General features: G+C 47.8%; 3 protein-coding genes across 4 annotated transcripts; 1 reads left to right on the plus strand and 2 right to left on the minus strand.

Moving 5' to 3' along the window:
• The first annotated feature begins 540 nt into the window (after positions 1–540).
• LOC120661183 (acyl-[acyl-carrier-protein] desaturase 4, chloroplastic-like) lies at positions 541–9,696 on the plus strand. The gene is made up of 2 exons (XM_039939920.1): positions 541–1,378; positions 8,997–9,696. The coding sequence occupies exons 1-2, from the start codon at positions 573–575 to the stop codon at positions 9,484–9,486; spliced, it is 1,296 nt and encodes a 431-aa protein (XP_039795854.1). The 5' UTR covers positions 541–572; the 3' UTR covers positions 9,487–9,696.
• Positions 9,697–9,777: 81 nt separating this feature from the next.
• LOC120661184 lies at positions 9,778–12,070 on the minus strand. The gene is made up of 4 exons (XM_039939921.1): positions 11,796–12,070; positions 10,659–10,720; positions 10,411–10,515; positions 9,778–10,168 (listed from the first exon to the last, which is right to left on the minus strand). Exons 1-4 carry the CDS (start codon positions 11,992–11,994, stop codon positions 10,028–10,030), a joined length of 507 nt encoding a protein of 168 aa, XP_039795855.1. The 5' UTR covers positions 11,995–12,070; the 3' UTR covers positions 9,778–10,027.
• A 379-nt stretch (positions 12,071–12,449) lies between these two features.
• Positions 12,450–14,639, minus strand: LOC120661185 (transmembrane emp24 domain-containing protein p24beta2-like). 2 transcript variants are annotated; one of them, XM_039939923.1, is made up of 5 exons: positions 14,441–14,639; positions 14,075–14,298; positions 13,394–13,580; positions 13,203–13,310; positions 12,450–12,749 (listed from the first exon to the last, which is right to left on the minus strand). In XM_039939923.1, the coding sequence occupies exons 2-5, from the start codon at positions 14,288–14,290 to the stop codon at positions 12,616–12,618; spliced, it is 645 nt and encodes a 214-aa protein (XP_039795857.1). In that variant the 5' UTR covers positions 14,291–14,298; positions 14,441–14,639; the 3' UTR covers positions 12,450–12,615. The 2 variants fall into 2 exon arrangements, with proteins under 2 accessions (XP_039795857.1, XP_039795856.1); XM_039939922.1 differs by having other exon boundaries at positions 14,075–14,301; positions 14,441–14,638.
• Positions 14,640–14,797: the final 158 nt, after the last annotated feature.

The following is a 14,797-nucleotide window of genomic DNA, read 5'->3' on the forward strand; positions in this document are numbered from 1 at the left end:
TATAGCATCATATCATCTACACGTGTGATTTTTTTGGTGAATTTAGATGACTTTTTTATTGTGGTTTTCATGAATTTTCATGAAGTTGTGGTTTGCACGACTTTTTTATCGTGATTTGCAGAGTTTTCACGAAATTGTGGTTTTCACGCAGATATATACCACTAGGTAGCACCCCCTCCGCACTTCCCCGTCCCCGATCGAATTGATCGCGCGCGCGGTACTGCGCGTCGCTAACTGACTGTACTAGCGGCGGACTGTGCATTGCTTCGACCCTTTTCGACGATCGAGTACGTGTCCTCTCCTTGGCTTTCACCGATCCGGTCAGGCATGGCCGGCTGGGGCGCACGAGACCGGCCGGCTAGCTAGCTATAGGGAGGCACGCGTTGGCATCGCAAGCTCGCATCAATGTGGTTGCCGGCGCAGTACGTCCGTGCGCAGCGGAACCGGTGCAACGGCGCGTCGACGTGCACATGCGATTCAGTGAGCCGCCATACGGCGATCGATCATCGGCCCTGCAGGGGCACGCTAGCTAGGGAGGAGTCTCGATATATATTCAGCACCTAGCTAGAGCGATGGAGTCAGCAGCTATCTATCTACAGCAGCAGAGCAACAAAGAAATAGCGAGAGCTACTAGAGCCATGCCGGGGCTCACGGCGATGATGGCATTGGCGTGGGCGTCGTCGTCGTCACCCTCGTCGGCGAAGTTTCGCTTCGGCGGAGGCGGCGGAAGGAAGGCGACGAGCGTGATGCCGCCGCGGGTCGAGGAGAGCTCCTCGTCGTCGTCAGCGCGCATCCTCAGCCGCGGCCGGGTCCGGGCGGCGACAGCAGCAACCGCCGCTTGTGATGAGCAGCAGCCGCAGACCGTGGAGCTCCTGCAGCGCCTGGGGGAGGACGGGTGGGTGGAGGAGCACATGCTGTCGCTGCTCACCCCGGTGGCGGAGGCGTGGCAGCCGGCCGACCTCCTGCCCACCTTCGCCGCCAGCGCCGAGGAGCAGCGGACCCAGGTGGCGGAGCTCCAGGCCGGTGCGGCCGGCGTGCCCGACGACCTCCTGGTCTGCCTCGTCGGCAACATAGTTACGGAGGAGGGCCTGCCCACGTACATGACCATGGCCAACCGCGTGCGCGGCATCGACGACGCCACCGGCCGCGACGCCCACGGCTGGGCTCGCTGGCTCCGCGGCTGGACCGCCGAGGAGAACCGCCACGGCGACGCGCTCAACCGCTACCTCTACCTCTGCGGCCGCGTCGACATGCGGCAGGTCGAGCGGACGGTGCACCACCTCCTCCGCAGCGGCATGCGCACGCTGGAGCCCTCCTGCCCCTGCCACGGCTTCATCTACGTCGCCTTCCAGGAGCGCGCCACCTTCCTCTCCCACGCCCGCATGTCACACCCTGAAATTTTTGAATTTCAGGATGTGATTAAAATTAAAAATAAAACAACAATTTTCTAATAGTTTTAAAATTTTCCAACATTTACTTTTTTTTCACAGGGAATTTAGTAAAAATAAATGATAATTGGTTGTTTTTATAAAATTAAATGAAGGTGTTTTGTTTGTTATGCACTCATGCTACCCTTGCATTGTTTTAATGTTGTGGTTCAATTTGAATTTGAATTCTTCGAATTTGAATTCAACTTGAATTTGTTTGAACCGTTTGCAAAAAGGAAAAATAGGAAAACTCGTTTTCAGCCCAAACCGGCCCAGCCCTCCTTTTCCTCTTCCCTTCCCGCGGCCCGGAAATCTCCATGCCGGCCCGTTTTCTTTTTTTTTTCCTTCCGGCAGCCCGGCCCGCTTCGGCCTCCTCTCCCGCAGCTCACCGACAGGCGGGGCCCGCCAGTCGGGGACGTCCCGGAGCTCGGGACGAGCTCGGACTCTTGCAGAGTCCGGCTGCGCCCCGCCGCGCCGTCCGCGCCTTGGCGCGCACGCCGAGGTGGCCCCACCTCGCCCCTATTTAAGCGACGCCGCTCCCCCTGGAAACCCTATCGAACCGAAGCCGCCGCCCTTGCCCTCGCGAAACCCTAGCCGCAGCCGCCGCCATTGTTGGGCTTGCTCGGAGTTCCACGGAGCCGCCGCCCCGCCGCTCTTCTTCGCCGTTTGGACGCCGCTGTAGCTCCGCCGAGTGGTAAAGCACCTCCCTGTCCCGTTTTCCCCTCTGCTTCTCGCTCTGCTTTGCTGGAGTCAGTTCGCCGGAGTTGGGCATCGCTGCACCGCCGCCGCGTTCGCTTCCGCCGCCTCCGCGTGTCGCACCGAGCCCCTAGTTGAGTTCGCCAAGTCACGCTCTCGCTACCAGGCCATAAACCAAGCCGAACCCAGCCCCGGACCGCCGTTTGGGCGAAGTCCGGCGAGCTCGTCACCGCCCGCCGCCGCGAAAGCCGCCGCCGGCGTCACAGCGCCGCGGGCCGATCCGCTCGATCCGTTCTGAGCCGGCCGATCGAGATCGAACGGCCCAGATCTGTTTCAACCTGAGTCAACAGATCCAATACCGGTCAACCCTAGGGAGTTTTGTAGAAAAGCCCCCCAGTTTCTAGGAAATCAACCCGCGCTCCACGTTAGTTCAAAAGTATTTACGTAAAAGCCCTTTTCTTTTCAGTTTAGCCCTTGCCTTTTTGTCAAATAAAACCCGCCGTCCAAAGCTAGGTTTTTGCAGTCTAGCCCCTAAAGTTTAGGTTTAATTATGTTTAGGCCCCTGGTTTCTTTAGAGCTAGCCCCTGGAAGTTTAAATCTATCGCAAACAAGCCCTTAGAGCCTTGTTTTAGACATATCTTTCACGTTTCAACTCCGTTTTCAGCGATTCTTGCGCTCACGTGATCCTTGCAACCTTGTTATCCTCTGTGAGCACAGTTTGTTGTGTCTTACAAATCTTTTCCGCTAGTCTTCAACTCTATAGTTAATCGCGACTAGATACCTAAAGCACCGTTTAACCCATAGAATCGCCGTTTTAGCTCCGTTTTCCGTGTTTCTTGCGCCTTCGTAACCGTAGCAGTGAGCCCTATTCTTTAGTGCGTTCTTTTAAAGTCTTTCTTTGTTTTGGTGTATTGTTCTTAGATGTATCTTGTTGTTTGCTTTGTATGTTTGCTCAAAGATTGTTCCGAGTAGAAGGATCGTTGTTCGAAGTTGAAGATCAAGAGTTCCAAGTGAGCAAAAGCTGAAGAGCAGTAAGAGTAGCTTTTCGTTGGAGAAAGGCAAGTGACCCTAACCATCTTTCTATCTATGCTTATTTACAAGATGATATGATTTAATTGGAACATGGAGAACCACCCAAGAAAACCGTACAACCACAATACTAATGGGCTCTGGTCTTGGCTGAGTAATTAGATGAACTATATGTTGTGTTGGGGTTGTTCCGCTTGGTGGTTATGAGTTTGTGTTGTGGAGCGGGTGAAGGAAGCTGCGTCTTCTGAGGGACCGCACGGCAGGGACCAACACATACATATAGGAATTCTTTGTAAAGGCCTCGTAGCGTCCCTATGCAATCACACCTCGGAAGTGTGGTATTGTGCCTGATCAGCACATATGCGTGGTTGGGTTTAAAGTTCTTCGAAACTTTTACGCGAATTGTGGTGAAAGTGTACAACCTCTGCAGAGTTAAAACTAACCGGTTAGCCAACCGTGCTCACGGTCAAGAGCGGCTTGGACCCTCACATGATTAATAAACTTAAAGATGGACTTAAATCACATTCTGGTTATTTCTTGTGGCCTTGCTGAGTACCAACTATAAGTGTACTCACCCTTGCTTACTGCTGCTCAGAAGAGAAAGTTGCTGAGAAGTATTTTGAAGATGATGCTGAGCTCTAGGCATATGCAACCCCTAGTCGATTGCCTGTGAAGTTTGGAGCCTTCGTTTCCAGGATAAGCTGTATAACTCTGATAGTCTTTTATTTGTTTTAGTTCTCTTTTTCGTGATACTACTGATTATTCACTTATAATGTCTCTATATGTATGAAACTTGATCCTGGCATACATATAGTTATACATTCGGTTTTGTCCTTAAAACCGGGTGTGACAGAAGTGGTATCAGAGCTGTATCGACTGTAGGACGTAAGCCTAGATAGTAATGATCGCTTCCTAAGGCCTTTTATGTCACCAAAACAATTCCTACCTTATCCTTGACCTCTTTGGTGAATATTCTCACTCCTTAACTATTTTTCTTTCCTCAGTCAATCTTGACTCTCTCTTCATTTGCACTTCATTGTTTTGCAAATGTTAGGACCTCAACACTGTCTATTTATTTTCTTGGATCACTCCTTGATTTTGATCATACCTCCCCTTTGATGTATGATTTTCCAATTTCATCCAGCTCACCTCCTTTTGATATGCTGGTGAAATTGCTCCTTAAAATTCTTTTAACTCATTTTTTTGGATCTATCTTCCTTTGCTTTATTCACAATGTGCTTAGTGCCTCTCCTTTCTTTCTAAATAAATGCCGCTTTGGATTCATCCCTTGATTCTTGATTCCAAAGAATCTCTTCTGATTCAAAAAAAAAGATCCGCGCCATTTATCCTAATGTTTGTCTATCCAAATCATCTGAAGAATGTGACCGCTAGTTCATCATGTGGAGCCAAGTCGAAGCAATTGGATACTATACCACCTGCTCATATTTCTGTTCATGTTGGATGAAGAATTCAGAGCACTACCATAGAATCAAGCCTGAGCAAAGTTATGACACTCTCACTGCCACTACAATCATGAAGGTGAAGTCAACGCTGAATAAGTTGAAGGAGGCATGTGTCATCAACAACGAAGCTAGAAGATATAACCATGCTTAGGAGTACCCCTTGAAGCCCTATTAACAATGTTTAGCATCGTCGTTGATTATGTTGACTGGTGGAATTCAGTGTTTGCATGATGATGTTTGTTTTTATGACCTTGTCTGATTCGCTCCTTCGTAATGATTGTTGGTGTATTGTGGGTCTTCTACCTACAATGACATCAATTGCCTAGATGGGTTCTTCTTTTATACCTCCCCCTCCTTGTTATCCTCTGTCTTTCTACCTAATCCTTTAATGGATGTCAAGAAGGAAGCTTATGGCAACACTCATCTACAATGATCGACAAATGAAAGAGGCTAAAGACAAGAATGCTCTCTTTTCCTTTCTGTTACCCCCAATATCTTTCTCACCTCCTCCTTGATTTATTTAAGTTGCAACCACTAAGAGTTTGTGAAGATGATAATATGGACGTTACCTTGATACTCGTTTTTTCTTTCTCTCTACTGACCTTGTCCCTACCACGCAACCAGATGGTGAGCCCCGGCAGAAAGGAGAAAGAAGACATCAACATTCTAGCACAAACTCAAGGAGTACAAGCAATGGTTCCAATCAGAGTCAACAACCAACATCATGTTACAGAGCAAGCCTCCTCTCGTAGGAGCCACAACCCTGTTAGCAGTGATAATCAAGTCCCAACCGGTCTGCCAGCGTTTGATAAAGAGAAGCTATTAGCTATGCAAGCTCGTGTCCTACAAGGAAGGTTGCAATCTACAACAACATCCTCGAATAACATGGAGATGACCAAGACAGAAGTCCCCACTGGACCAGTGAAGAGGCAAGTTGCTGAAGCATGGAACAATGAAAAGCGCAAGAGGAACTATGAAGCACCAAAGCCACTGATAGAGGAACAACATGAGATTAGTAAGACTCCAGTAACATGTCAATGCTACGAGCATTATGGTCGTCTGTGTCTTCAAGAAGATAGCTTAATGACAGCAGAAGTAAGACAACGTTATCATTCAGATATCAAGAGAAAGTTATCTACCCAAGATCCAGTTCTAGAAAGAGTTGCCCAAGATGAAGACCGTACTCAGACTATAAACGTCGATGATTGGACTATCTCTTTCAAAGAGTTTCAGCCTAAAAGAAGCAAGCAGTCCAAGAAACAAATTGGTAAAGCAAGCCAAGAGAAGATGAAGTTACCACAACCATTGGCAGATAGAAGTGTTCAACCCAGTTCCAACCAACTACAACCTGAAGTGGTTCAACCTCCATATGACAACTCTACCAAGAAGAATCCTGGTGCACAATCCATTCCACCAAGAGTGGAGATGCAACATAAAGGTAGTCGGGATGGACGTATTAAAAGAGTAATGTGCTATAAATGTGGTGAAAAATGCCACTATGCTAATAGATGTCCCACAAAACGAGAAAGTCGAAATGGGTATGCTAGATGGGCCAACAGAGCTAAGGAAAGAATGGATAACTAAAGAATGAGTATCCATGAAGTGTTTGATGTGAGTTGCAAAAAAAAAATGCATGTTTGATGACATATTGTAAGAAGGAATGACCAGGAAGACAGTTAATGTGTCGGATGCTACCCACCTAAACCTTTGTCTCATGCTAGCCTTGTGAATCTCGGGACGAGATTCCTTTTAAGGGGGGTAGTTCTGTCACACCCTGAAATTTTTGAATTTCAGGATGTGATTAAAATTAAAAATAAAACAACAATTTTCTAATAGTTTTAAAATTTTCCAACATTTACTTTTTTTCACAGGGAATTTAGTAAAAATAAATGATAATTGGTTGTTTTTATAAAATTAAATGAAGGTGTTTTGTTTGTTATGCACTCATGCTACCCTTGCATTGTTTTAATGTTGTGGTTCAATTTGAATTTGAATTTTTCGAATTTGAATTCAACTTGAATTTGTTTGAACCGTTTGCAAAAAGGAAAAATAGGAAAACTCGTTTTCAGCCCAAACCGGCCCAGCCCTCCTTTTCCTCTTCCCTTCCCGCGGCCCGGAAATCTCCATGCCGGCCCGTTTTCGTTTTTTTTTCCTTCCGGCAGTCCGGCCCGCTTCGGCCTCCTCTCCCGCAGCTCACCGACAGGCGGGGCCCGCCTGTCGGGGACGTCCCGGAGCTCGGGACGAGCTCGGACTCTTGCAGAGTCCGGCTGCGCCCCGCCGCGCCGTCCGCGCCTTGGCGCGCACGCCGAGGTGGCCCCACCTCGCCCCTATTTAAGCGACGCCGCTCCCCCTAGAAACCCTATCGAACCGAAGCCGTCGCCCTTGCCCTCGCGAAACCCTAGCCGCAGCCGCCGCCATTGTTGGGCTTGCTCGGAGTTCCGCGGAGCCGCCGCCCCGCCGCTCTTCTTCGTCGTTTGGACGCCGCTGTAGCTCCGCCGAGTGGTAAAGCACCTCCCTGTCCCGTTTTCCCCTCTGCTTCTCGCTCTGCTTTGCTGGAGTCAGTTCGCCGGAGTTGGGCATCGCTGCACCGCCACCGCGTTCGCTTCCGCCGCCTCCGCGTGTCGCACCGAGCCCCTAGTTGAGTTCGCCAAGTCACGCTCTCGCTACCAGGCCATAAACCAAGCCGAACCCAGCCCCGGACCGCCGTTTGGGCGAAGTCCGGCGAGCTCGTCACCGCCCGCCGCCGCGAAAGCCGCCGCCGGCGTCACAGCGCCGCGGGCCGATCCGCTCGATCCGTTCTGAGTCGGCCGATCGAGATCGAACGGCCCAGATCTGTTTCAACCTGAGTCAACAGATCCAATACCGGTCAACCCTAGGGAGTTTTGCAGAAAAGCCCCCCAGTTTCTAGGAAATCAACCCGCGCTCCACGTTAGTTCAAAAGTATTTACGTAAAAGCCCTTTTCTTTTCAGTTTAGCCCTTGCCTTTTTGTCAAATAAAACCCGCCGTCCAAAGCTAGGTTTTTGCAGTCTAGCCCCTAAAGTTTAGGTTTAATTATGTTTAGGCCCCTGGTTTCTTTAGAGCTAGCCCCTGGAAGTTTAAATCTATCGCAAACAAGCCCTTAGAGCCTTGTTTTAGACATATCTTTCACGTTTCAACTCCATTTTCAGCGATTCTTGCGCTCACGTGATCCTTGCAACCTTGTTATCCTCTGTGAGCACAGTTTGTTGTGTCTTACAAATCTTTTCCGCTAGTCTTCAACTCTATAGTTAATCGCGACTAGATACCTAAAGCACCGTTTAACCCATAGAATCGCCGTTTTAGCTCCGTTTTCCGTGTTTCTTGCTCCTTCGTAACCGTAGCAGTGAGCCCTATCCTTTAGTGCGTTCTTTTAAAGTCTTTTTTTATTTTGGTGTATTGTTCTTAGATGTATCTTGTTGTTTGCTTTGTATGTTTGCTCGAAGATTGTTCCGAGTAGAAGGATCGTTGTTCGAAGTTGAAGATCAAGAGTTCCAAGTGAGCAAAAGCTGAAGAGCAGTAAGAGTAGCTTTTCGTTGGAAAAAGGCAAGTGACCCTAACCATCTTTCTATCTATGCTTATTTACAAGATGATATGATTTAATTGGAACATGAAGAACCACCCAAGAAAACCGTACAACCACAATACTAATGGGCTCTGGTCTTGGCTGAGTAATTAGATGAACTATATGTTGTGTTGGGGTTGTTCCGCTCGGTGGTTATGAGTTTGTGTTGTGGAGCGGGTGAAGGAAGCTGCGTCTTCTGAGGGACCGCACGGCAGGGACCAACACATACATATAGGAATTCTTTGTAAAGGCCTCGTAGCGTCCCTATGCAATCACACCTCGGAAGTGTGGTATTGTGCCTGATCAGCACATATGTGTGGTTGGGTTTAAAGTTCTTCGGAACTTTTACGCGAATTGTGGTGAAAGTGTACAACCTCTGCAGAGTTAAAACTAACCGGTTAGCCGTGCTCACAGTCAAGAGCGGCTTGGACCCTCACATGATTAATAAACTTAAAGATGGACTTAAATCACATTCTGGTTATTTCTTGTGGCCTTACTGAGTACCAACCATAAGTGTACTCACCCTTGCTTACTGCTGCTCAGAAGAGAAAGTTGCTGAGAAGTATTTTGAAGATGATGCTGAGTTCTAGGCGTATGCAACCCCCAGTCGATTGCCTGTGAAGTTTGGAGCCTTCGTTTCCAGGATAAGCTGTATAACTCTGATAGTCTTTTATTTGTTTTAGTTCTCTTTTTCGTGATACTACTGATTATTCACTTATAATATCTCTATATGTATGAAACTTGATCCTGGTATACATATAGTTATTCATTCGGTTTTGTCCTTAAAACCGGGTGTGACACCGCACCGCCAGGCGCGCCGCGCTCCACGGGGACGCCTGCCTCGCCAAGCTTAACGGGGCCGTCGCCGCCGACGAGAGGCGACACGAGGCCGCGTACACCAGGGCCGTCGCCAGGTGCTTCGAGGCCGACCCGGACGCCGCCGTGCGGGCGCTCGCGGCCGTGATGCGCGCCAAGGTCACCATGCCCGGCGAGCTCATGACCGACGGCCGCGACCAGAACCTCTTCGACCACTTCGCCGCGGTGGCGCAGCGCGTGGGGGTGTACACGGCGGCGGACTACGGCGACATGGTGGAGCACTTCGTGCGCCGGTGGAGGGTGGCGGAGCTCGGGGGGCTGTCCGGCGAGGGGCGGCGCGCGCAAGACTACCTGTGCGGGCTGCCGCGCAAGATCCGCAGGATGGAGCAGTTGGCCCACGACCGCGCAGCCCAAAAGGAGGCCCAATCTGTAAGCTTCAGCTGGGTGTTCGACAGGCCCATCCGTCTGCACTGAGCCTTCTTCTAGTTCGACAGCCCCTCCCTCGCCTGAAGAAGGAACCTGCAACTAGTATTCTACCACTACCGTCTACTGGAGCGTTGGAGCCTTAGAGCTCCTGGTATTGTACCTAGAATATAATCCTTTATTGTGGTATTGCACCTAGAGACTCGAATATAATCCTATATTGTAATTGAGCTTGGCAGCATATGCAGTGAGCAAATAAACGAGCACCTCTCAGAAAACAAAATATATAGGTAGCCCAACCATGTGTGATAGTGTGAGCCTACAAAGTTACTGTGCCATATAAAGCTTGAAGAACTAGTACTATAACAATGAATTGTTGTCATTATTCATAGATTTCGTGCACTTCATAAATTCATAGTTGAAGAACCACCCTCAACACTATCGCCGAAGAACTGATTCCAACAGTACAATTATATATTTACATGTATCAAATAACTGTGTGTAGTGTGCTAAAAAAAGATCCATCCCTCACGTGAGCAGGAAACTCTACTGACAAACCATACCTCTGTGAATATACCCTTGCTCAGGTTCATTACTTGTATTTCTCCATTATGCGCCGGGCCTCTTCAACAGGGTCTTCTGATGGGTTGCTCCCTGTTTCATCCACCCTAGCACCTGAGGCCTCCTTTGGGTTCATGGCCATGAAGCCAAGATATATAAGCCCCATCATCGCCTGCGACCACAACAAAAATCATTCAGTGGTATCAGGTACCATCAAAACTGAAACACAAAGACTGGAGTAGTGGACAATCATCAGCTCTACTAAATATGTCAGCTTTTGAAAGCGCAGAGCACATTTGATTTTGTCAAGTAAGAGACAGCTGTTCTACATGACTAAATGTCATTCAATATTGCACACAGCACATTGCAGATAAATGGAGCTAGAACCATAGCACAAATGTTGAGGTTGCATACCAGCACAAAGAATGCAGTGGAGACAATCGATTTGAGAAGAAAAAGGGCCACCGCCACAGCAGCAAAGGTAACACCTATCCTAGCAATTGGCCGTGGAACTGAACCCTGTCACATGTAAGAGGGGGCAAATCAGTCCAATTTCAAAGCTTAACAAACCTCAGGACTAGAGTTTCTTGTTGTCAGTATATCTTCTTGAGAGCTAAGAATATGATGAATTAAGTGAAAATGAATGGTTAATGGATACGTACTGGGACAAAATTACTTCCTGCCTCAACAACATCAGTACCAACCCTCCATGCTGTTTGAACAGCTGCTATCATATATTCAGAGTGTTAAACGAAGAGCAAAAATAAGCCTTTTTTATATATTTAAAAAACAACAGACTGCGAATGTACTCCTAGCCCTAGAAGGATAGCACAGAGGCATCCATAGAAATATATGTGATCCAACATCAGGGCCTTGTTTGGTTTTGCAACAAAACTAGCGCGCACGTTTCCCGAAAAGAGAATTTCGCATGCATGAAGTACTAAATGAAGGCTATTTGCAAAACCTTTTTAGGGATGGGTGTAACTTTTCGCGACGAATCTAATGACGGTAATTAATCGATGATTGGCTACAGTGATGCTACAGTAACCATCCTCTAATTGCGCATTCGAAGGCCTCATTAGATTCTTCAGGGTCACTAGCGCGGGGGTTCTGAAGTTGGTTTTGTAAACTGGCTTTGTTTGACACTATAATTAGCGGTCAAAGTAATACTATTCCTAGCACGGGAGAAACCAAACAAGGCCCAGGAGGGTGCTTAAAGTATACGAACAATTTCATCAGGGAACAGAACCGACAAGGAAATAAGCAGGCAAGATGACCTTCATTTCAGGCAAATGTATCATTTTAGATTTCCATTCAGTAAAGTTTGCAGCTCACCAGAATCAAATTCATGTGAAAGTGAAATGAGGTGTTCACTGTCTGGTTTGCCAGTGGCCCTTAGCTTGTTACCCTATAGCAATACCGTCATCTTAGAGCAAGGATATGGAATGGAATCACAGACCCCTGCAGCTTTTAGCCCCGTTGCTCAGTAATATGCAGAGGTAAGCTGATACTGCATCGATGATTGACTGTGACTTCAGTGCATCAGTAAGTACTCCCTATTTCTAATTGATGATTTGCAAGCTCAGACCACAATATAGTTAGGTTTAAACACACGAGTGATTGCTGCTGGGCTGGATAAATGTTTCAGAATATAGTTCGATGCAATACTGATTTTGCAGTTACGACGAAGAATACTCCTCCTCGTGACAGAAATTAACGGTTACTAAGTTCTCGTCATCATAACAGTAAAGGAAGGGAAGAGATGAGATGAGAGAAGCAGGATACTCTAGGCACGGTACCTCTGGCGAAGTCGAACTGCGCGGAGGCGACAACGAGGCGAGACCTCTGGGGGAGGGGACTGGTATTAGGACAAGGAAGCGGCGCCCGCCGTTGCACGTGGATGGAGATAGGCGCCGCGAATGGAGATCCCGGAGAGGATAAGCTGCTCCGGCGGGCGGCGGCAGGAGGGAGCCAGGCGGCGGCCACTGCCACGGCCATGGCGTGGCGAAGGGTGTGGCTGTGCCTTGCTGGTCTGCTGGAGCCTGGACCCTGGACGAGCGGTGGAAGTGGGATAGGGCTGGCTGGGCTTCCAGTGAGCCTACGGTCTTTGGGTCGGCTACTCGGCTCGACACAGAGTCGAGCCAACCAAGCGGCTCAGCCTAGTTTGACTTTGACCTTCTAGCTCGGCTCGCCTAGGCTTTCGATTCCCTCGCTCGAAGCCCTTGAGTATTCGACTTTCGAAATGTGATTGGCGGAGTTCAAATTATTATCAGCTTCATCTGATTTTTGTGGCAACAAAAAATGGAGAAAAATTTACACAAAATCAAATATTTGTCTCGCAAAAAAAAAACTAGTCCAAAGAGAAATATGAGCAATGTGGGTGCACACAGCACACGCCTAACCACAATGCACCGATCGAAAGACAGAGACGAATTTTGGTTTGAAATGGGATGTGAAAAAAAAATAAAGCTTCACTGCACTTTGTCGAGCGAATTACATAATTCTGCAACAAAAATCATGAACAATTGAACAGTGTGTACCCAATCTTGCAACGATACAATGCAGTATATATGGACATTCTGTTTTGCTGACAGCAAAAGGAGAACTGCTACCACAGAATTAGACCCTAGAACTCCCCAGCTTGCGCTCGAAGAGGCGGCGCATTAGGTAGACCTGCACAACACTGGCTGCAACTAGGCCAGCTGATTCAATGAGTGCCTTGTGAACTGCCCTCCTGCTCATGTTCTCGTTTACTGCATCATGGTATGGCAGGAATAAATTTGCACTTTTAGTAAAATACATGCTTAGCTGATAATAATGTCAAATTTGCGCCAGAAGAAAACATGGAAAATAGTAAATGCAAAATGGGTCAGCATTCTCCATCATGAGAACGGCACTGAACTACAAGGGTTTACAGAAAGTATATAACTGGGAAGCATTCTCATGTTGATGTTGTCTATTACTGGACTGTTCTAGTTCTGAAAATCGAGAGCCAGAAATCCCTCCCCAGTCCCCAACTTCTTGTACTATACTGACTAGCTGAACATGGTGGCGCCTCTCTTTTTTTTTCCTTTCAGAGAAACTGCATCTTATTTTTATAACGAATTGACTACAACTCAGAACAAATATTTACAACGGAGAGATGATAACATATTACAACGGATTAGTATTCAGATAAAGAGCATGATAGGAGCTGAGGAACTTACATATTGCTTGGCGGTCAGTTTGGGCCTCTAACCAGTGCTGTTCGAACTGGATGTTGTAGAGGGCCTCATCCAACTTCGCAATTTGTTCAAACAAAGGGCCAAAATGCTCTGCATCATTGGAGAAGAGGAATTTATCCCTAACATGTTGCCTGTTTGACTAACTGAAGGAGACAATGGAAACTCAATCATACCATCTTTGGCATGCTGGTCAAAATACGAAAAATGTCCAATATGCACATCGAAATCCACCGTTTCATGATATGGTGACTTATTAGTGAAGCAGAAGCGATGGACACCTCGCTTGTGAACTATGAATTCGAACTTATCGCTAATCTTGTCACGACAATCATGGATTTGATCACCTCTAGGATCTTTAATCTGCCATAAATCAAGATTGTATCAGCTATACAGTGGATGTGCTTATAAAATAATAAATACCTTAATTTGCACAACGATAATTTATTGCTTCTGTAATGCTCTCAAAAGCCAAAATAAGAATCTGAATGAATAACTGCTAAATATTATAAATTGGTAAAGAAAATCAGGGACGACTTAGCATGCATAAACAGATGGGTGCTGCTACGGTATTAGATTATTATGAAGCCGATTTGATATACATAGGCTAACATACAGAACTAATTCATTCCAAACTGGAAATCAATCTTAAATTTATAACAAACCAGTCCAAGTGGCTAACTGATTCCATCCACAAAAGAAAAGGACTCTTTCAAGGGGGGAAAATATACATCTTCAATAGAAAATCAAGATCACAACTAAGAAAGCAAAATGAGTTGAAATATATTAGTGCAGAAGTGCAGAGTGCAGACTACAGAGACAAGGAAATGGACGAGAAGAGAAAGCTGAGGCCGTACCACAAGATCCACGCCGTCCTGGGTGTAATGCCACGGCGTGTCCGCCTTGATGACAACGAAGGATACGTGGACGGTGTCCCCTTCGTAGTCGACGTTGTGGGAGAAGCACTCTTCCCTGTCGATCACGAAGCGGATGGCCGCGGCACCGCGCAAAAGAGGTGCTAGGCACAGAGCCAAGAGCACCCTCGATCCGAGACTCCTCCTGACGACCCCCATCGACCGGTCTCCTGCCAGGAAAAAAACAGAGCAGTGACGGATTAGGCCGTGAACAATGTGAATCGAAGCACTAACGAAATGGTGGTGTGAACATTCTGCAGAGCTGAACACGACGCTGGGCAGCCGGGCGCTCCCCTTGGCCTTACTTACCAGCTGAAGAAGAAGGAAACCAACCAACCCCAAATCCGGGAGGACGCCGGCGAGAGGTAGTGCAGCCGCGGTGGATGGGAGGAGTCCTGGATCTGGAGTTCTGGACGGAGCTGGCCTTGGACTCTGTCAGGGAAATCAACCTCTGCCCCCGTCTCCTTCGCGGAGCTCCTCCTTGTAAGCGACGCGCGAGATCGGGATTAGAGAGCACGGGAACTTGTCTTTTCGTTGGGCTAACGGCTTCTCCAGCTGGGCCTTGTGGACGAGCCCGGCGTTTCCAGAGGGGTCCACGTGCACTTACCAACACCTGACCCACTAACAAATTGACACGTGGACCCTAAAACAAGTTGAGAGACTTGG

Source organism: Panicum virgatum, chromosome 2N (genome assembly GCF_016808335.1).
Source record: "Panicum virgatum strain AP13 chromosome 2N, P.virgatum_v5, whole genome shotgun sequence".
Taxonomy (NCBI): Eukaryota; Viridiplantae; Streptophyta; class Magnoliopsida; order Poales; family Poaceae; genus Panicum; species Panicum virgatum.

What these genes read in the sequence shown, in the direction of transcription:
- LOC120661183 (XM_039939920.1), top strand. Translation starts at nt 573, where the DNA reads ATGGAGTCAGCAGCTATCTATCTACAGCAGCAGAGCAACAAAGAAATA. An exon ending in GCCACCTTCCTCTCCCACGC is followed by an intron (nt 1,379 to 8,996) that starts CCGCATGTCACA and finishes CCGGGTGTGACA; the next exon opens with CCGCACCGCCAGGCGCGCCG.
- LOC120661184 (XM_039939921.1), bottom strand. Translation starts at nt 11,994, where the DNA reads ATGGCCGTGGCAGTGGCCGCCGCCTGGCTCCCTCCTGCCGCCGCCCGC. An exon ending in GCAGTTCGACTTCGCCAGAG is followed by an intron (nt 10,721 to 11,795) that starts GTACCGTGCCTA and finishes ATATGATAGCAG; the next exon opens with CTGTTCAAACAGCATGGAGG. An exon ending in CAGGAAGTAATTTTGTCCCA is followed by an intron (nt 10,516 to 10,658) that starts GTACGTATCCAT and finishes TACATGTGACAG; the next exon opens with GGTTCAGTTCCACGGCCAAT.
- LOC120661185 (XM_039939923.1), bottom strand. Translation starts at nt 14,290, where the DNA reads ATGGGGGTCGTCAGGAGGAGTCTCGGATCGAGGGTGCTCTTGGCTCTG. An exon ending in TGACCAGCATGCCAAAGATG is followed by an intron (nt 13,311 to 13,393) that starts GTATGATTGAGT and finishes CCAATGATGCAG; the next exon opens with AGCATTTTGGCCCTTTGTTT. An exon ending in AACTGACCGCCAAGCAATAT is followed by an intron (nt 12,750 to 13,202) that starts GTAAGTTCCTCA and finishes ACCATGATGCAG; the next exon opens with TAAACGAGAACATGAGCAGG.